The sequence below is a fragment of the Vipera ursinii genome, assembly GCF_947247035.1.
Source record: "Vipera ursinii genome assembly, chromosome: 3".
Lineage (NCBI taxonomy): Eukaryota > Metazoa > Chordata > Lepidosauria > Squamata > Viperidae > Vipera > Vipera ursinii.
The window spans coordinates 36,469,747-36,492,454 of record NC_139516.1 but is presented as its reverse complement, the minus strand read 5'-3'; the positions used below and the strand labels follow the sequence as shown (position 1 = coordinate 36,492,454).

At 33.9% G+C, this 22,708-nt stretch overlaps 2 protein-coding genes across 2 annotated transcripts in view; both read left to right on the top strand.

The window, feature by feature from the left end:
* Nucleotides 1–617: 617 nt before the first annotated feature.
* LOC310637090 (bile acid receptor-like) lies at nt 618–8,505 on the top strand (the record flags this gene model as incomplete). Its single annotated transcript, XM_083357361.1, has 10 exons — nt 618–708; nt 1,671–2,033; nt 2,973–3,113; nt 3,339–3,466; nt 3,550–3,654; nt 4,097–4,196; nt 6,263–6,391; nt 6,591–6,695; nt 7,624–7,737; nt 8,267–8,505. 10 exons carry the CDS (start codon nt 618–620, stop codon nt 8,503–8,505), a joined length of 1,515 nt encoding a protein of 504 aa, XP_083213487.1.
* Nucleotides 8,506–10,711: 2,206 nt separating this feature from the next.
* Nucleotides 10,712–22,708, top strand: part of SYCP1 (synaptonemal complex protein 1) — a gene marked incomplete at its 3' end in the record, with an annotated part of 71,380 nt that continues 59,383 nt past the window's right edge. The window contains exons 1-8 of the mRNA XM_083360198.1: nt 10,712–10,770; nt 11,854–11,900; nt 12,355–12,471; nt 13,255–13,333; nt 14,602–14,648; nt 15,097–15,261; nt 18,689–18,756; nt 21,625–21,698. Coding sequence (XP_083216324.1) covers nt 11,862–11,900; nt 12,355–12,471; nt 13,255–13,333; nt 14,602–14,648; nt 15,097–15,261; nt 18,689–18,756; nt 21,625–21,698 — 589 coding nt within the window. The 5' untranslated portion in view covers nt 10,712–10,770; nt 11,854–11,861. The remainder of the gene's footprint in view (nt 10,771–11,853; nt 11,901–12,354; nt 12,472–13,254; nt 13,334–14,601; nt 14,649–15,096; nt 15,262–18,688; nt 18,757–21,624; nt 21,699–22,708) is intronic.

The window sequence follows — 22,708 nt, the reverse complement described above, 5'->3', positions numbered from 1 at the left end:
TATAAAATATCAATTCCATTCGAGACCCTTATGACCCATGTCAGTTTATTACCAAATTTTAGCAGCAGAATTTCTGGGATAGAGGTTTCCAAGAATCATAAAATACCAACCCTATAAGCATGACTTGAGAAGGGAATTTATTAGAAAGGGATTGTGTAGAAAGAGGTCTTCTTGAAGAACAAAAATAGGTTATATTACATAAATTATATTTCCAACATACTTGGTTTAAACTTTTACAAGCAATATATAACAAAACAACATGCTGTGATCTCTGTATGCTCACTTTGCAATGAAATGATGTTCTCATAGTTCATCTACACACACACACAATTTACACAGAACAGTTTTCAATGGGGGCCTGATAAAGATTTTAATCAAATGTATTTGGTTGACTAAATTATACTTTAGAACCCCAAAGTTGCTTTTTCATGAGGCAACTGGACTTTCTTGTTTTCCTTTAGAGCCCTTCAGAGGATTGCTTTTTCCATTTCTTCTTTTCAGCATGTTTTATCTCTATAAATTGCTTCTAGAAAGTTTTCATTTTTGCAGCAAACCTTAGCTCTTGAACTTCAAAATAATTAAATGCAATCCTTTTCCTCAGGTCTGATTTTTTTTGAATGAAGCAGTGGGAACTGGAACAGAGCATGGCAAATACCTTTGTAACAGTATCTGATGGATATTGCCTTAGTGAGCCAATACAGTATTATGGTAAGTAAAAAAGAGAAATTACCAATAAAATATGGGTGTTAGTAAAAACAAGAATTTATGCAATTGTTAAATACATGTTCTGGGTCATATAAGAAGACTATTGAAAGGTTATTTGGGATGCCATTTTAGATTTGAGGGAATCAAAAATAAATTCCCCCTCCCTCCCAATACACAATCAATTCAAAGAAAGATTAAAAAATCATGTAGGTTCTTCAGATGATGAATTTAGTGAATATTTTAAGGCATTAATTCTTCTTAAAATCTTTTATGAATGTCATTTTTTGTACTTGAAAATGCTGCATTATCCTCCAGATGTTTAGTCAATATCAATATCAAGGTCCTTCCTAGATTATATTCTTTAAATCACTGGGGATTGAATCTCCTTCAAGTATAGGACACTTTTAAACAGAAGATTCTCTTCCCATAGCCCTTCAATAGAACAGTGTTCCTGGGAAAATTGATTACATGACCACAAGAATGGTTACTAAGGGGCAAGTATTTCAGAGTAAATATATTAATGGTTGTACTGTAAAATTCAGCTTACTTTAATTAAAAAAATAATAAAGATGAAAAGGATGTATTGTTTACAGTAGTTTCTAAAAGCACATTCCAAATCTGAAAATAATTCTAGCAATATGCTTAATTTCCAGTTGGTCATTATAAAATGACAGTTTCGTTCACTCTGTTTCTTCCTTTTTTTTTAAACTTTTGTCTCTTGGAATGTGTTTTCTATATTGTTAACTTCAACTATTAGAGTCATTGGATACAAGAAGGGTGGCAAATAAATTTGATAAATAATAAATTAATTAACTTATGTTTTCACTGTTCATATGTAACCCAGATGTGGAGGTTGGTTTTTTTTAAAATCAAATAGCAAAATTTTAATTGATATAGAAATATTACAATAGTTTACAATTAAACATGTGAAATTCTAAATTGTGATTTTTTTCAAAATAAACCAGATGTCTTACCAGACCATATCAGTTATCCAGTGCAAGACCTTGACTTCCAAGCTGCTCCTTACTGCCAATATTCAACTGTTCAGTTCCCTCCAGTATTACAGACACCATCTCCACAGACTCATTACAATTCATATAGTTTGGACTCTCAGTTCAGCGATGGTCAATACATCATCAATAATTGTGAATTTAGTAAACCCACCTGCATGGGTGCCCATCATGATGGGGCAGGATACCTTGGACAGAAACGACCTAGGCTTAATCATTCTGCCTTACGAATAAAAGGGCAAGAAGAGCTCTGTGTAGTCTGTGGAGACAAGGCTTCAGGATATCATTACAATGCGCTCACCTGCGAAGGCTGTAAAGGTAACAAGAAAATAATATTGTATCTTAAGTGGGACTGGCTTATGAAAAGCTTAAGAATGTGGTGCCAAATATTTATTATTTAAAATATTGGAGATGAGTTAAGAAGATAATGGGCAGAAATTGGTGCTGGAAATAGCAGGATTGTTAAGTACCGTATGTTATAGAAAGTAAATTATGTTCAGTTCAATTGGAAATGACATACTTGGTAAAAATAGAGGCCTTTAGACAGTTTGATGGTATTAGAGTTGCAGGAGTAAAAAATCAAAAACAGGAATTTGGCGGCTATTCAGAAAATAAGTGAGCATACTGAAGATAAATAAACATTAATCTGGCGATTGTCAGATATTCCCCCCACCCCCCCAATACAATCTTCAGCAATCAGTTCCCTGCCAGTTGTACTGATCAGGCCTAGTACTGACATGCAAGTGTTTAAATTTACATCACCTTTGAAGTTCAATAAGCAAATTTTCTTACTGAATTTCAAGGGGTGTGTGTGAACTTTTGTATTGAGAGGGAAGTATCAGATAATCTTCAGATTAAGTTTTTAATGAACGTTCTCAGAAATTCAGCCTAATCTATTCATGTGGTGATGGTGAGGGGATAGATAGGCCTTTCTAAGCTATTTAAAATCTAACCTGTTATAAATCATTGTAAGTTATAAAGCATAATTGTAAATAATTACCTTAATAACAATATTATCATATCCTACTTATAATATCCATGTAATTCAAAAGTAAGACCCCTTGAGTTCAATGGAACTCATTTCCTTCTAAGAAATTCTGTTTTAGATTTGTAAAAAAACTGTCATCTTATTTGTTGACATGCTATTTTTTTGCAATATATTACCTTAGTATATTGAACACTACAAATTCAAATACAGTAAGTTGATGATGTATAGTTTCTTTATTATTTGTCATAATCTGAAATAATTGTTGCCAGGATTTTTTCGACGGAGCATCACCAAAAATGCAATATACAGATGCAAGAGTGGAGGTCATTGTGAAATGGATATGTATATGAGGAGGAAGTGTCAGGAATGTCGTCTAAAGAAATGTAAAGCTGTGGGAATGCTGGCTGAATGTGAGTGCCAAAACTACTTTTCTCTTGTTTCTGATGTGCTACTTAGTTTAGGAACATTTCTGATAAGTTGTATATCATGGAATAGAATAAACTAACCAAATGTAGTAGTTGTTAATACAATTTCAATTTATGTGGTTTACAAAAGTGCCACAAATTTTACAACATAACTTAAATATCAACATAGTTCTTAAATATGCTTATGAATTTTGGTATAAAATTTTATAGGTTTGCTAACTGAAGTCCAATGTAAATCAAAACGACTTAGAAAAAAAAGTAGTTTCCTTTGCAACATCAAAATGGAAGACGAGGGAATGGACAGCAAGCATGTATCTTCTACAACCAAACCTTTAAAAGTAGAGTCATATCTTATATTTTTATTATTGAATTTAATTATAGTATTTAGCATTGAAGTAAAGCCTACTTTTTTTTTCCAAAGGTCCAGGAGAGAATGGAATTTACTCCTGCAGAACATGAACTCATTGATCATATATTGGCTGCTCACCAAAAATGCACAATTCCAATGGAGGAAGGAAAAAAGTTTGTATGTGCTTATAAATTAATATTACCAAGATTTTTTTTTTTTTGAGAAGGGCATGATAGCTCAGCAGTTAAAGACTCTGAGCTCATCATTTGGAAAGCTGACAGCCTGGGTTTTGAGACCCAAGCACCACACAATGGGGTGAGCTCCTGTTATTTGCCCCAGCTCTTGCCTACCTAGCAGTTTGAAGACATGGAAATGCAAGTAAATAAATAGGTACAACTTCAGTAGGAAAGTAAAGGTAACAGTGTTCCATGCCCCTCAGCCACATGATCATGGAAATGTCTTTTGACAATGCTGGCTCCCTCGACTAAGGAATGGAGATGAGCATCGCCCTCTAGAGTTGGACACAAGTGGAAAGGGGAAACCTTTACCTTTATTTTTTGAAAAATGTGGTATTCCAAATTTAAATGGCTTATAGGCTCATTTTAAATATTTTAATTAGTTACAGAAAAGTGCTAATCCTGAAGAGAATTTTTTACGTCTTTCGGAAACAGCAATGGTTCATGTGCAGATCCTAGTAGATTTTACAAAAAGACTCCCAGGTAATACTTTTTAATACAGCATTTCACAAACTAGTTCTGATCAATCTATTTAGCTGACTCAAAATATGTACTAACTTTGGGTATGTTACTTTATGCCAATTTAATCTCTATGGCCCCAGTGGCAGCACTTGGATAACTGGATTTGGAAGGAGAGAAATTACCAAAACGTCCTAGAGCACAGTGGCAAACTACTTACTTCATGCACATTTGTTTTATTTGAAAAAAAATGTTTTCTGCCTGCATAAACAATTTGCATCAAAAATCTGAAAACATATACTTTTTTCCAAATCCACTTGAACATCTTCTTATCCACTCTTTTCTGCCCATCTGTTTACCATCGTGTTCTGTATTCATTCTAGCTGTTTGTCCTATCTTCCACTTACTTCTGTTCCTGCAAATAGCCACTACTATTAATATGTAATTAAAATGCCCATCTACGTCTTGGCCATTAGATCTTAAATTGTCACTGATACCATGCATCTACTCTAGTGGCATTGATAGGGCATTCAAAAAAGTCAAGATAGTGCTTATGGCAGTGTAATCAAGGCCACATCCCTTTATATATATGTATGCAGTATCAATGCATTTTAAAAAGCTTCAATTGTGGTGCAGTCTTGACTTTTCAACACTTCCTCTGGACACTGCTGCTCTATTGCAAGAATAAGTTTGGACCCAACTGAAAATACCATTAATTGATCTAATTAGCATTCCCCAATTTTTTGATATTTTATGGATTATGCTTTTTATAACTATTGACCCAGGATATGTTGCAAAACAATATTTGTGGTCAAAGATGAGACCCAAAGTAGACAAAGATATCAAAATCAGTTTAAATATGTACCATCCCTATCCATTTCAATGAGCCTGGCCAACTTTAACCTACTGCTGTATCTGGATGTTCTTCTGGTGCTTTGATCATGGCAGTGCTACTGTCTACTTTTCCACTTTCTGCAAATCAGTAGCCCCTGGCATATTCATAAACTTCTTAAGCATTTGGAATTCCTTTCAACTCTACATTTAAATTTTATGTAGTACTGTGTTGCCCTGAAAATGAGACCTGGTCATATTTTTTTTCTTGCCTCCAAAAGAGGCAGGTCTTATTTTCAGGGGATGTCTTATTTTTCCCCCGATACCTCCCTTGCCTTGCGGTGGCGGCACCAACAGCCCCATTCAGCTGGAGTCCTCATGGCTGTTGGTCCACTTCTGCGGCTAGAACCTTCGTCTGCTTATAAATACAGTGCCTGGAGATGGAGCGAATTGCTTAGGTTCTAAACCTCCCATTCGTAAGCAGACAAAGGTTCCAATCTCCTTCTGAGTGAAAAGTGCGAGGCACATCTGGATCACTGGTCTCCCCCCACCTCTGCCTCCATGCTCGGACTTACCTCCACTGCACCAAGGGGCTGGCAGGCTATGGCTGGACACCGTCGACCCCCCACATACTCATCTCTGCTTGTGCTGGCCACACCCACCTTCCCAATCTTATTTTTGGGGTAAGGCTTATATTAGGCCCACCTAAAAAATCAGGCTAGGGCTTATTTTTGGGGTGGATCTTATTTTCAGGAAAACACAGTAGCTACAGTATAAAATTACACAGGCAACTTGCCATTTTACATTTTCACAATGCACAATAATTTTAAAAATATTTGAAATATCTGCAATGATCTTATTTAGATTGTCACAGCATTCAGTATCAGAGCTTCTAAGATTACTACAGTTCTGGATGATTCACATTGGCTAAGTGGGACTGAGAAGTAATTTCTATTCTTTTTTTCCTTCTTCAAATTACAAGTGAAGAATGTTTCTGGGCTCTGGAAAGTTCATGGACACCCCCCCCCCCGCTTTGATCTCTCCAACATAGAACTTTTATGATGGGAAAGCAGAACATTTCCAGCAACAATCTTCATATCTGAGGCTGTAAAAACTTAAGAGATGGAATCTAAAAAAATCCTTGAGATACTTTTCCAGACCCCAGAATTACAGTCTTCAATAATAAAAAAACTTTTTTCAGAATAGGTAAGTAAATGGTAAATTATCCTTGGTGTAATTTTACCTTTTTTATGTTATAGGATTTGAAAGCTTAGCCAATGATGATCAGATTGCACTATTAAAAGGTTCTACAATTGAAGCCATGTTTTTACGCTTAGCACAATTATACAATGAACAAGGGATTGAATATCAGATACCATTTAATGAAAGTAAGTTTTAATAATAGCATTTTTATTTTATGTATATAATGAAGTGGCCCAATGCTTGCTATAAAGCTTGTCCCATCAGGGCCCTTTCTTTTGAATAACCCTTTCCTCTAACATTGTATTAAGGAATATTTTTGTAATCCAACTTATTCTGTTAAAATATTTTTAAAAGAATATTTGGTTATTTTGTTCTTTACTGTAGATCATATAAAATTTTCTGATCATACTCTATGTGGCCAAAATAAAAGTGCTTATCCCACAGAAATGTCTCATACAGAAGAAAGTCCAACATCTACTAGTACAACAGGTAACTGGGCCTTGTGATATATTTAGTAAATGACTAAATAATTAATTTAAATATATCTAGTTTCAGAAAAGTAATTACAATAACTTGAAAATTCTTCTACTGAATTTTTAATAGTGAAGTATCTCCCTGTCATGTTTTTGATTTCATCCAATTCGCTATTTGGATTTAGTGTTTTGATATCACCACCATGTACATTTTTACTTTTTTGAACCCTGCAATCATCTTTGGCTACTTCAACCTTTATTTGCCTTTTTTATAGTGTCTATTTTACTTTGTTAAATGTTTCCTTTATTTCACACCCTTGTTTCTCACATGGTTCATCACCCCAATTGTTAATATGTTCCGTGATCTACTCTTTTTTACTGACTTCTTAAAATTACCATTATACAATTAATAAACTATTTTTTTCTTGTTCTTATCATTATACAATTAATAAACCATTTAGTGGTTTTTTTCTTGTTCTTCCCACAATAGTGGATGAGTAGACAGTATGGGTGTTATTATTTTATGTTCATATAACTTTGAAGAACTTCCAATACATTTTCTCAAGTTTAACTTTGGAATATTTTTCTTCTTATTCACTATCTGGAGAACCCATTGTGTTTTACATTTTTTAAAATAGTTTGCTTCTTCATTTTTCATTTAAGCTTTTTCTTTAAGTTTTAAAAGTCTTACCTTTTGCCTTTTTTCTCTCAATATACTAATTTTCACTGGTTAATTTAGCCACCAATCTGATTCCTCTAACACAATTCTTTCTTATATTCATTGTGTCTACCACCATTAACCTATTTAAAATGCCAACAAACTTCCTCACAAAAATGTTTCTGAATTAATTTTACCCATTTATATTTAACTCAATATTTGTTTTAAAAATGAATCAATGATATATTATTTAGCTATCATCTCATATTTTCTGTTGTTTTTATAGGTATAACTGAGGAGTTTATCACTGCATTATTTTATTTCTACAGAAGCATGGGAGAACTTAATGTGACCGCAACAGAATATGCATTACTTGTTGCAACTACTGTGTATTTTTCAGGTAATTTTAGCAATTACTTAAAACAAATTTCAAATTTTAAGAATGAGAAGTTTTATTTTTTCCCTTTTAGGACTACTATAGTTTTTCCATATTTTAATACACGTTTGATAAGATTTTTTCCAAATTAAGTAGTTTCTTTAAGGTACAATACCATATTATCCCTATTCTGCTGAAATTAGCAGAAACATTAGTGTAAAAACCTGAATGGGGCTAAGACCTTTCTGGGAAATCTATAGCCAATAGCACAAGAATATATACAGTAGTATTGTCATACAAAACATGATTTTTACTAAAGAATCCAACACTGTCTTCTGGTAGCTGTCTTCTGATATTGCCTGGTAGCTGACATTGTGTCATAAAGATAGACAAGCTGATTTTGGGTTTAGCTGCTCTGTAATTTTGAAAAATCCTAACCACAGTTCAAGTAGTTATTATTTTACACAAAGTAGTAATACAAAATAATACACGTTATTTATTTTACACAAAATCATGTGTATTTTTATGTAAAAATCATGCTCATATTTTTCAGATCGACCACTCCTAAAAAACAAGCAACATGTAGAAAAACTCCAGGAACCTTTTTTAGGAATTCTGTACAAATATTCAAAAATATATCACCCTGAGGAACCGCAACATTTTGCCCGTCTCATAGGGCGGCTCACTGAACTCAGAACACTTAATCATAACCACTCAGAAGTACTAGTAACTTGGAGAACAAGGGATCCTAAGCTGACTTCTTTACTTTGTGAAATGTGGGACTTGCACTGAAAAATTGCTAATTATATGAATTGTTACAAGGACATTTTTCTCAAACATGCTGTTCCTTAATTCTTACACTTTTAAAGAAATCATTTATGTTAAATGGCTTATAGTTCATAAATCTGTTATGATGACTATTCAAAATATTAGCTTGTATTGTGAAAGCACCCACATACATTTTTGGGTAAGCAAAAATATTAAAATGTGTATGATTTATTGACAGTGTTATTGCCATATCTGAAGGATATATGTAAAAACAACTGTTATTTGTCATAATGCATTCAGTTCTTTATATGAGCCATTCAGACCTCTAGTAACAGGTGGGTTGATTTTCCATATGGATATAGATTGGCCCTTAATTTAGTACTGACATTATTCTATTCCATGAATAAAGAAATAAAATGGGGTTATAGATAGAATGTTTTATACTGTAGTCGACGCATACATGGATACTGCAAATGTATTGACCTTGCAATAATTACAATCTGTAACTTATCTGAATACACTGCATAATTGTTAAATTTCCCATTATATATATATATTTGTATATATGCACGTCCCCAAGCCATGTCATTCAGATCCATTATAATTCATCTTATTTGGCGAAGTGAATACTTATAATTAAATATTAACATTTATTAACATTATTTCACCTCTGTGTGAAATCATGTTGTAGATGGACCATTTTAGAACTATATTTTAGAACTGAAATGCCAACTTTTGTGTACTCCACTGAAAGTTTAAATTAAAACAACTTCATTTCAATACAGCTAAGATTTCTAGTGAATTTGAAAAGGATACTGTAAATAAATTTTTTTAAAAAATTGAGTTGAACTTAACTCCTGGAGAGTACTGTGGACAAAAACATTTCTTTCTCAGCAGTAAATGGAAGTGTCTTGTCACTACATTCCAGTTACTGCATTCTTCTGGGATGTTATTTTCACTGGGGCTTTTCTGGTCTCCCATCCAAGAACTAAGCAGGTTCCATCCTGCTTACCCTTTATTAACATCAGTCATGTGTATGGATTTTATACTGGAGGGTAATTCTGACTAGTATTAATGATTTATATTAATATTAATTATTCCCTAACTTTTCATTTTATATAATTACTCATTTGAAGTTTCCTGATAATTTCTATTATTGTAACTTTGAAAATATATATCTTAAAATTTTGCTGTTTTATATTGGAGATATATTTGCATGTTAAGAATTATTATTCATATTTAAGATATTATGTAAATGACATCTGAATATAAATCTAATATTTTAAATTTTGTTTAGTGCAATATTTTTCGGGTATATATTTAAGTCTAATAAATGCACTATCAGTCTGATTTTCTGCAGCAAATGAATTGATTTTATATGCTTAATTGGGTCAGAAATCTTTATTTCTAAAATACATTTGTACACGTTTAAAATAGTAGTCCTCTAATTTAAAGTCATATTGCATTATTTCAAAATCTGGAAGAAATAAAACAGACCAAGAGCAGAACATTTTGTAATACTACATTCACAACTAGTACTGTAGCACAGAAAACTGCTGCTGGATGGTACTTTGAGGTTCCGTTAGTCCCCAGTTGAAATTTTTGCGAATAAACACCACCTAATTGCTCTTTTTGTTGGTAGAAAATACATTCATTCACTGCACATCTTCATTATCCTGTCTGATTTGGCTGTGCGCAGATTCTCTAATGCTTCCCAATTCGGCGTCAATGAAATCGGCTTGCTCCGTTTCTAGATGCAAGTGGTGGCGAGACCTTCATTACTTTCTTTACACCATTTGCGAATGTTGAGTAGCCTTACTCATCTGAAAGGTAGTTAATCCTGACTAGCTTTTCAGAACTGAATTCGGGACGGGCATCTGTTTGCGAAGCCACAGTTCTTTATGTCTAATAACGTATTTCCCCCCCAGTGCTTATCACAATGTTGAGTCCAATTCGCTACATAGCTTTCAGTTTAGGTTTTGTGAGGACTTCGGGTTGTCTTCATCAACAAAACCGGGGCCAACTGTTCGAAAAGGATCACGGCAGGATAATATACCTGCGAGGCGGCCAGATGATGTTCTGATTAACGAGATACCGATCATTCTTTATCTTTTAGGCAGACGCCCCGCCCCCTTCTCTCCCCCCTGAATTAACTTCAAACAAAAAGCGTTAAACCGTAGATCTGCGGCTCGCGCTTTTGCACCCGGCTCTGGATCGATTTATTTCCCGCCTTTTCCTTCTTGATTTGCTCCAGTGCGTGGGTCGTTCCGCTCGGTGCTGCTGTTTGAGGTAATGGTCCATTCACGCACGGCTCTCCTGGGCTGGCCTAAGGGGCTGTATTTCCATCTCGCTTTCTCAGCGCCTCGCAACCTCCTTTGGTCACTTGTCTTAACGTATGATGTATTCGAGAGTAACATTTTATCGTGGCTGAGAACGGGATCCTATACCTGTGATTTTTATGCATGATTTTAGAGTATTTTTTTTAGAGTTTTTCGGTTATAGATGTTATTGCACTATAAAATAAATGTTTAATAATAAAAATATTTGATCGCTATTGTAACTTGAATGTGCCAATTAATAGCGAAATGCATAAACTATCAAGTTAAACTTGATGTTAGTAATGTACTGTTTGGTATTTGCATTCATTGTCGTTGGAATGTAAAATGTACATTTGGTTTCATCAATAATGTTGACAAATGACACACTGTCTCAGACTAAAGTATTACCTGAACATTATTATTTTTATGCTGATGGCTTTTCAAAATGATGAGAGATTGACACTTGATCTAGAAACCCGTGTCCTAGAGAGAGTAAAGCAAGAGAAGAGAAATATAGATAAGTAGAAAAGAAGTACATTTGTTTACATTACACATATTCCTAAACATATTGATACAAAAGTTTCTGAATATATTGGGAGTCATTTACAGGTAAATAGCTGTGGTTTTAGTTACTCTCCTGTTACTATACTTTAAATAAACACTTTATAAATTAATCATTTCTTGACAGTTTTGTTATTATATTTTGATTTAAAATAAGTTTTTGTTCTTGCATCTTTTCCTCTAGTCTAGATAATGTTTAGACTTTGTGGTGTTATGTCCTTTCTGTCTGCTTCACCAGAATCAGTCTTGCTGAATTTGAAAACCTTGGACTTCTACTTTTCTATTTTATTGGCACTATAATATTCTTCATTAAAATATTGAGAAAAATAGCAATCCTATGGAGATTTTTCATATATACTAATGAAACCTATGCAAAATTAACAACTTTATCCAGAAAAATACTTTCTAGATAGCTTTAATACCAGCTAAGCATTTTATCATTTATTTTTATGTTTGTTAATTTATTCCATTTCTATGCTTTTGAATCTGCCAGAGACTCCAATGGTTTACAAAAATAAATCAACAATGAAAACATCTATGGTAAAACATTTTCCTTAACTTGAATTATAATAATAAAAATTCAGTATAATAAAACACTAGATTAGAAATAATGTTTTGTATTAAGAAATTAAAAGAACATATGTAGGCAATTCAAAAGCTGAGGTTCTAAACTAAGGAGATAGTATAGCTAAATGTATGAATCTCAGAAAAGTGGCTTACTATGATCTTATGTTCTAAGATCCCTATGTATATGTTTATTTAATTGAAATTAGCTTTTTAAGCAATATATATTTTCTTATTTTTTATTTCAATTAAGTAGTAATAATTCTACTGCGTAATATTAGTCTACTATCTAGTAGTTGATTGTATAAGAGCTCATACTGATCTGCAGAGTATGAAAAGTGCAAAGAGAAGCAATCTGATACAATATATGCAATAAAGCATAAAACATTGCTAAATGTTATTTTGAGATTTGAGCCTGGTGTCTTTTTAGAGTGAGAAAGAAGAGAAATCTTTTAAATTTACATTGTTTGTACCACCAAGACTGAGTAACACCCAGGTGTCTGCAGTCAAACCACAAACAAGTACACGGGATGAGGGTTTCTTTCAGGTAAATATGAAAATATCCTTTTTTCTAAGTAGATGCAGAAAAATGTTAGTTTATCTTATAAAAACTGAAATATATTTGAATAGAAAAAAGCTTTTTTTTAAAAAAATCAACACTTATTAAATATTTTGTGTGAAAACTTTTGAAATGTAATAAAGTATTTTGAAATTAAAAATTAACATATTCAATTACTAAATATTTGTCCCTAAACAGAAGTTTTAAATCAGTTCCCAAAAGTTTTCCTTCATAACCTGAAACTGCTTATCAGACAGAGGCAGCACGCTGGGTTAGAAAAATGAAGCTTGGATCCCAAAAATCCAGGCTTCCTTTTCCAGCCCAATGTGCCATTCTTCCTCTCCTCTGTGAGCTAGTCTTTCTAGTCTTTAGAAACGCTGCTGCTTTCGCCAGCTTTCTGGCAATCTCTCTGAAAGGTGGACAGGCTGGAAAATCTTGTTATGCTTCAGAAAGATCCTTTTTGCTGAGTTTTGTTGATCAATAGAGAGTTGTGTATCAGAGATCAGAGGTGTGGAAAAGTTAGCATGTGTACTATTTCAATGGACTTAAATGCATTTAATATTAGATTGGATCCAGATCTATTATTACATTTTCTGAGACTTTAATAGTTCTAAACTTGTCCTGTGAAGGAATAATTCATTTTAACTGACTTTTTCATTCTGAATCATAATTTAATAGCAAGTCCTATTGTTTTCATGTTTATATATTTCAAAGCAGTATGCCTGTGAGTTACTATGTTATAATATATTACTATTTTCATATTTTTTTCAGAATTTTACTAATGGAACAGAAGAATATTATAACTCATCTTATGGGATGAAAAATATTTCAAAGCATATAGAAGTCATTGGTACGTTAAAGGATAGATTACTGGATTTAAAATTGCATTGTTTTATATATGTAATTGATAGATTTCCTATTGCATTTCTATTTTCTATATCTTATTTTATTTTTCATTTATGGTTTATGGTAATCAGATGAACATATGCCCAGCAGGAAATATATATTGTAGTGTGTAGTATGTACTATAGTGTACACATACTATAGTATAATTAGTATCTTCATTCAATAGTATTTTAGTTCATTAATTTATTACATATACTAGATATACATATATTTTCCTTTTATCATGATTCTGAGAGTTTACAAACAAAGCTGATAAAACCCATGAAACTTAGAATATAAACAAAATCCACTATATCAGATCTGACAAATACTATTAACAGATAAAATTCCAAATAAAAATGGTAGCCCATTATTTAATAAGTGTTGAATTTTTTAAAAAACTTTTTTCTATTCAAATATTTTGTGTGTATATATATATATATATATACATATATATATATATATATATATATATATATATATATATATATATATATATATATATACATACATATATATATATACATATACATATATATATATACATATATATATACATATATATATACATATATATATATATATACATACATACATATATATATATATATATATATATAATTTTTCTTAGTTTGTAGTTTTTTTTATCTTTGTAATGGTAAACTAATGAAATTATTTATATATATATATATATATATATATATATATATATATATATATATATATAATTTCATTATATAATTTCATTATATATATATATATATATATATATATATATATATATATATATATATATATATATATATATATATATATATATATATATATTTGTCTAAATTACTAACAAAGAATTAAAGGGAAACTGAGATGCATTTCTGACTCCTTAGTCGTCCTCAGCCAGCTATACCCTTCTGAGATTCGAACCTGGGCTGATTGCATCCAAGGCAGTGTTATTGGATGCAATCAGCCCAGGTTCGAATCTCAGAAGGGTATAGCTGGCTGAGGACGACTAAGGAGTCAGAAATGCATCTCAGTTTCCCTTTAATTCTTTGTTAGTAATTTACACAAATATATGAATTGTCCGGTGTGACTACTGCCTGTTTGATGGCCTTCAAGATAGGCTGAAAACAGGAAATAAAGATTTGCCCCATGTTTGGGGCCTAGCAAGGTAATCTAAATAGTTAACATTTGAAATATATATATATATATGTAAAAAAATGTCTCATTTTACAGATCCTTCTCCACAGAAAGTAAAACTTGTTCCTGATGTAGATCAAGAGGTCAGTTAAGTATATAATACAAAAGTTGTATTAAAATTGGATTGCATTAATTTGGGAGTTTGGTTATGTAAGCAGTTGAAGAACTTCCCTTTATACACCTGTAGTGCACCCCTATTTTGGTACAGTATAGATATGCAATTGTATACAGTATACAATTTCCTGAAAGGTAGTACTAAGAAATCATCACCTACAAGAAAAAAATAATTAGCTATAGAAAATTACTGTCATCTCATTTTTTTTGTTAGTAGTTCAATGTCCTTAATAATTTATGTAGTTTTGAATAACTAAGATGAGAAAACTATTTTACTGATAATCATATGGTCTTTTCTTTTTATGTTGCATATTTTTTTTATATCCAAGGCTAGGTTAATGGCACATGTGAGTATAAAGACTAGATAATATGTACTTAACTAATTGTTGTTTATTACGTTGGAACCTACTTTTGTAGAATATGGAGACAATGAATGAACTTTATTCAAGGCTTTATAAAGAAGCAGAAAAGATCAAGAGATGGAAAGTCAGTGTACAATATGAATTAAAGGAAAAAGAGAAAAAATTGCAAGAAAATAGAAAGATTATTGAAGCATTGCGTAAAGCCATTCAAGAATTACAGGCAAGTCTTTATTGTATTTTGAAATAGAATTCAAAATAAAGTAATAAAATAAAAATTCTAAAAACTTAATGTTTAAGGTATTATGCAATTTTAAGATGCATTCTGTGAAAGTTTTATCATTTCTCCATTGTATGTTAGGGTAATTGCAGACAACTAATCTTTCTGTTTCTCAACTCATTCAAAAGTTCAGAGATTTGTCAAAGCTCTTTTTACTGATTGCACACAACAAGACACTATGATCATGGATATGTTTATATATTTTTGATTCTATAAAATTCACAGAAAAATGACAGCAAGACTTACCCTTTTCTACCAAGAGTGAACATAGAAAATTGTTAAATAATCTTTGTTTGCTGGGCTATCTCAGTTTCACACAAACATACATGATTTCTCCCCCACCCACCCACCTAGTTTTAAAAAAAGTTTGTATTTTTAACTTCGCCATGGTGCTATAATTTCATTCTTTCTGGCTTCTCTGCTATAGTAAGGTAGTTTTTAGGTCATATTGTCATGTCATTGCACTGGGATCCTAGAAGCTGGTAAGTGAAATGAATTGGCCATTCATCTCTAATTCTTTTTGCTTTTATGATAATTGCAGCTTGAAATATAATTTCCATGCTGATAAATAAGTCAACAGTGATGCAAGAATTTGCAAACAATGATAAGACTGTTGCTACACAATAATAACATTAATTATATGATGCCATAACTGGATACAATGATGAGTATACAGTTATAGTACATACCGGCATCTCGGGTTAGCCAGGTCGTTCCATCATTAATGATGGGGGGTGAGGTGTTACCCCCCGTCGATAGGGCTTGAAACTTGTGCGTCCTCTTGGATTCACAGCTCAATTTTGAAGACCATATAGGAGCCGTGACCCGGAAGGCTTTTGCCCAGCTTCGCCTGGTGCGCCAGATGGGGCCTTATCTGGACCGAGATGCCCTACGCACAGTCACCCATGCGCTCGTGACCTGGTTAGACTACTGCAACGCTCTCTACATGGGGCTGCCCTTGAGGACCACTCGGAGGCTTCAGCTGGTGCAGAATGCAGCCGCGCAAGTTGTTATGGGAGTTTCCCGATACTCCCATGTAACAGCTCTTCTCTGTGAGCTGCATTGGCTTCCGGTTGCCCTCCGGGTGAGATTCAAGGTGCTGGTAATGACCTATAAAGCCCTAAATGGCTTGGGTCCGGATTATCTAAGGGAACACCTGCTGCCGGCATCAACTTCCCATCCTGTGCGCTCCCACAGGGAGGGCCTTCTCAGGGTACCACCAGTTAAGGAATGCCGGCGGGTTATTCCCAGGGGAAGGGCGTTCTCTGTGGGCACGCCGGCCCTATGGAACCAACTTCCCATGGAACTCAAGACTGCCCCCGACCTTCGCTCATTTCGCCGGGATTTGAAAACCTGGTTCTTTGAGCTGTTTGGCCCAGACCAAGGGGTTTTAATTTACTTTAATTTAATTGGGTTTTAGTTTAACTTCAGGGACTGTAATTTAATTAATAGTTTTAATTGATTTTAATTTTGTATACTATGTATTTTAATTTTCCCTGTAAGCCGCCCTGAGTCCTACGGGAATAGGGCGGTATATAAATTTAAATAATAAATAAATAAATAAATAAATAAATAGTATCAAAATCAGTAGATCGTTCATTATACTTCATTCTTGGGATTTCCCACCATTTTCATACAGTCTGGAAGAGCTTTTAAAGTATAAGCTTTGTTGAAAAGAAATGTGAATATGTTTTATTATATTCACCCAGAATATTTGCTAAAATAAAATTAATCAGAATAACTTGTAGAAGTCAATCATAAGATACATATTTTTCAGGCACTGATTAACCCCAAAAAGAAATAATGGGATGGATATCCATGAATGCATTTATGTATTAATTTTACATATTAAAATGTTACAAGAATTCTAGCTTCTAGTTTGTTTCTATCAGCTAAAGTTTTAAATTAATTTGAAGATACATAAATGCATGTTGAGAAAACTGGCGTGGAGTTTCACAGCCTATTAACTGTGGCATAAAGACTCCATGTCAACCATTTTTAGACGATATTTCCTCATGACACAGCCTTCATCACAACCATACTGAGCCCACTGGAGCTGGTTTACATTACATTTCTCTTTAGCTGTTTCAGTTTTAAATCCATGTTTTCTCTTATTGTTTTGCTACATGTTTTGTCATATGCTTATTCCTTGACACTTCACTGTTGATGTTGACAATGATTTAATTTATTTATTTGTTACATTTATATGGCTGCCCATCTTACTTGCAATTTTAATAAGTAAAAGCTAAATTTAAAAATATAAAAATAAAATGGGAATATGGTTTAACTACATACAAAATAATCATTTAATGGGCACCATAATTGAGATCTCCAAGCTCAATGGAAATTCAAAATTTTGATTGGTCAAGTGCTCCTACTAGCCATTTTCATTTGCTACGAAGACACATGCCCTCTCTAATTGCCCAGTACAACTGTCTATGGTAATTTTGGCTTGGTCTGCAAGAGAGAGTTGGCATCTGAATTTCACAGAGACATGATACTTGGTGGGTATTTTGCTATGATCTGAGTTCCACATATACACGGCATTAGCATTTTCTAAAGTGCTATTAGACCTGTTTTTAAACATCTCTTTAATGGTACTTTGAAAGAACAATAGAACTATATTTAAAACAAGATTAGTACTGGGTTCTAAGATCTGGGTTTTACCAGCTATGTATTGCTGGTTCTTCCCCAAAAGAATACCTTACAGGTTTTCCTTTGTTTCTCCTATGAGGGTTATACACAGCCAGATTTTCTACTGATTGGAGAAACGGAGTGCTATTTGTATATCCCGAAGTAATTTGTGTTCTTAAAGGGTAGTTCCAGTGCTGACAACCATGGTTATTCACTGCCACTATTCTCTTTTACTACTATAGCAATACTTATGGATTTGGAATATTTGGGAACCTGAGTAAAAGTGTTAATAGTCTGCTGGTTTCTATTTCTAGCCTGATTGACAAGTCACAGGCACAGCTCAGAAGTAAGGCTGAGGCAGAAGGGAATTGTCCATTACTCCTTGGAAGATGTATTCAGAAGTAGTCCAAGTGATAGGTTACTTATTGGTGTGGAACAACACCAAACCAGCAACTGTCACTAAGGGAATCTGTAAGCTGTCTAAAGTCTTTGCTCTCTACACATATAACAAAATCTGGCCTATCACTTATTAAGGAAGTAATTGGTGGTAGTTTTGGATGTTATGTTGGAAGGAGAAATAAAGATTGTCTTCAGAGCAGCATAAATTGTACTAGCATACTTTCTGTCAACTTGAGGACTGAAAAAATGTACATTAACACAGTCATGAAGAAATTTATATTTGGCAGTGACAATTTACTCAGACTAAAACATATCCTTTGCATCTTTATGACTTTAGTTTGAAAATGAAAAATTAAGCCTAAAACTTGAAGATGAAATACATGAAAACAATGAACTTCTAAAAGAGTAAGTAATATTAGTAAAACATTACTAAAATAAATTACTAATAAAATAATTTATGGAACTTAAATAATTATATTGTAGCAAATGGCAATACCCTTCTGATTTTGGCTGATTTCAAACAAAGCTAAGTAATATATGAAAGATAATCCTTGACTTCAAACCACAAATGGGACTGGAATTTTTGTCCTAAGTCATTGCGGTTGTAAGTTGAATCTGATAGTGCCATTTTTATGATCATTAAGTGAATCACTGCGGTAAAAGAACACTATAGTCGTAAGTGCAAACCCATTCTTCAAAATGTCACAAATCATGATCACATTACTGCAACACACTGCAGTTGATTAAAAATGCAAGCCAGTTGCCAAGAGTCCAAGTTGCAATCACATTAACATGGAGATGGTGCAATAGTCATAACTGCAAGGACTATTATAAGTGCAAGGACTACCTTTTTCAGCACCTTCATAACTTCAAATGATTGCTAAGTGTATGGTCATAAATCAAGGACTATCTGTAGTTAAATCAGAATGGAGCTGGAAGAGACCTTGGAGGTTTTCTAGTCCAACCCCCTGCTCAAGCAGGAGACTACCATTTTAGACAGGTGACTGTCCAGTCTCTTCTTAACTTCGTGATGAAGAGCTCACAAATTCTGAAAGCAAGATGTTCCACTGATTAATTGTCCTCACTATTAGGAAGTTTCTCCTTAATTCCAGGTTGTTTCTTTCCTTGATCAGTTTGCATCCATTGTTTCTTGTCCTGCCCTCTGGTGCTTTGGAAAATAAGTTGGCCCCTCCTCTCTGTGGCAACCTCACAAATATTGGAATACTTCTATCATGTCCCTCCTAGTCCTTCTTTTCTCTAGAGTTGAATGGGAAATCATCAGGAAATCCTAGGGCTGTGGGATAGTTGAAGTGGTGAGAAAAATTCCTCACGAAAGTACACTATCGTTAATTTGTTATCAAGGAAAGACATAAATCTGTCCAGATGGTACCAGAAGTTAACCAAAAGTCACAGTGACATATCTTGCCAATTTCATTCATTCATTCATTCATTCATTCATTCATTCATTCATTCATTCATTCATTCATGTATGCTGCCATCTCATTAAAAGCAACCCAATTTAGGCTGTTTTGAAGTGATAAACCTACAACTTGACCAACATCTATCTCACCCATCTCTAATAACAATTTTTTTTATTTTAATCCCATTTATATCCCGCCCTTCTCCGAAGACTCAGGGCGGCTTACAATTTAAGCACAAACCAATGTGCTTAGCAATAGCCTTCATTCTATGTATATGCCTGCTTTATTCGGGCTTTCGTCCCCCCCAGCAGCATTATTTACAAAGTCAGCTTATTGCCCCAAATGAATCTGATATCTTGCATTTATCTCAAAGGCTATCTTTAATTAAATGCTTCTATTTTTAAAATATTTTTTTCCTCTTGCCAAAAGTGAAAAATTGTATTTAGTGAATTATTGTTTGTTTTCTTAATAAGTTTAATTTAATTTTAATTAACAATTTAATTATCTTAGATTTTAATTTGTTATGCATGATTCATCTACTTTTTAATGATTATTTTACAGACATTTTTGTGACTTAATATTATATTGTGTTGTATTTAAGCAGCACCCTGCCTCTTGACCACATTGTATGCACAGTGTGTTTACTTTCTTTGCAAAGAAAAGGAAAGTTTCTTCTGCGACAGAAGAAACAGCTGCTCCAATTTCAGATTAATAATTCTTGCATGTGGAATGGGCTTCATTTTCTCAAACCATCAAGCATCATAGGATCAGATAGGGCTGGAAATGTTTCTGGTCTGGGATGTTCTCATTCCATGCTAAAAGGTTTTCTCTACTTTGGGGTGCCTTCTATTGGATTTGAGGGGGGAGAGATATTACAGACCACACTTAAGTAAACAGGTCTCTCTCTCTCTCTCTCTCTCTCTCTCTCTCTCTCTCTCTCTCTCTCTCTCTCTCTCTCTTTCTCTCTCTCTCTCTGTGTGTGTGTGTGTGTGTGTGTAGTATAGAACAGTGGTTCTCAACCTGTGTCCGCGGACCTATGAGGGGTGCGATTCACAGGGGGACCGTGCTTGAAAAAAAGTTATGATTTAAATCTTGAGTTAAGTCTTGGAGGTCTTAAAACGTATTTAAAGGGGGCTGTGGTGAAGAGAAGGTTGAGAACCACTGGTATGGAGCAACCACAACACTTCAATTTTTAAAATAAATAATTTGTTATTGCTGAACAAGCCAAGTACTTTCTACTCTCATGAAACCATGGAATCAAATCATGCCCTAGTAGCATATTCTTTTTGATGTGTTGTTGTTTTCATCTCAGCATAGCCCATGAGTAAAGTAACATCTACCTGATCTTAACTATTCTGGTGTTAAACTAGCATTTTGTCTTAATTCTGACATTACCAGGAATAGCTGGAAGTTACACCTGATCAGCCTTTACTACTCTTGTATTACCCTTTAATTGGATAGAAGTGAGAAAACTTGCTGCGATTGGGAAAAGAGGCAATAGAGGGTTGGCTACAAGTTGATAGAATAGCAAATTTAATATGAATAGTGTTTTCTGCTGGTGAAGAACATGTGCATTTCTTCTCAGCCATGGAGAAAGGTTGTGTGATAGTTATGAATAAGCAAGCTTCCTTCCACAACAAAGCAATTTGTTAAAACAAGCAAGCAAACTTAAAAATTTATGCCCAGCAACACAAATCTTTCCCTCCCCTTTGTTAGGCAATAGGTCTTTTACTTTCATTGAAATTCAATGAAGAAACTACTCCCAGAAATTTTAAATTGCTCTTTAAAAAAATTTCTTTGTAAAGCAAGGAACTATCAACATAATGTTGTTAATATTATCTTTTCTCTTCAGAAACAATGCTACAAGACATTTGTGCAACTTGCTCAAAGAAAAATGTATGCAATCAGTGGAGAAGTGCAACAAATGTAAATATACTTAGCAACATTTATCTTTTCCATAATATAAATCGCAACAAAAATGCTGCTATTTTACTTAGTTATATGTGAATAAAAAAAATATGAGGTGGTTCTTCACAAAATGTTTTATTACATATTCTATTATGTCATCCTTATATTCAGAATTACTACTTGGCTGGTCAGTTCCTCAAGAACTATAATACCTAAATAGGAGTTTACCTATAAAGTAAAAAAGGCGTTTTAAATTAAAATTGTTTACTTGGTTAAGCATAGGATGGGTGGACGAATAGGTTATTTGCTTTTAAGTCAATGTAGGTACTTAGTTCTTACATAGATAGATTTTCTCTAAGAGGATCTGTTCCCAATCTCATCCTTCATGTCTGCCAGTGTAATTGAGTGTATTCATATTGCTGCTAGTGGTCTTCTTGTCTTTTCTTCCACTTTTCCCAGCATTATAATCTTTTCAAGAAATTACCATATTTTTCGGACCATAAGACGCACTTTTTCCCCCCAAAAGTGAGGGGGAAAACGAGGGTGCGTCTTATGGTCCGAAGGTGATCCATATGGCCAGCCCCAACCTCCACAAGTGGAAAGCAAGGGAGATTGCCAGGAGCACGAATCGGCACGTGCTGAGAAATGCCGATCTTGCACTCCTGCAATCTCCCTCGCTCGGTTTCAGCTTCCCTTGCTACAAGAGAAAGCAGGCTGAAACGGAGCGAGGGAGATTGCCAGGAACGCGATCTCGCACTGCTGCAATCTCCCTCGCTCTGTTTCAGCCTGCTTTCTCTTGTAGCAAGGGAAACTGAAACCGCGCGAGATCGCGTTCCTGGCAATCTCCCTCGCTCCGATTCAGCTTGCTTTCTGCAAGAGAAAGCCGGGCTGCAGGGCCGCCTCTGTGGGTACTGCTCTAATACAGACAGGGAAGGACAAAGAGGGAGGGAAGGAAGGAAGGAAGGAAGGAAGGAAGGAAGGAAGGAAGGAAGGAAGGAAGGAAGGAAGGGACAATGGGAGAGGGAGGG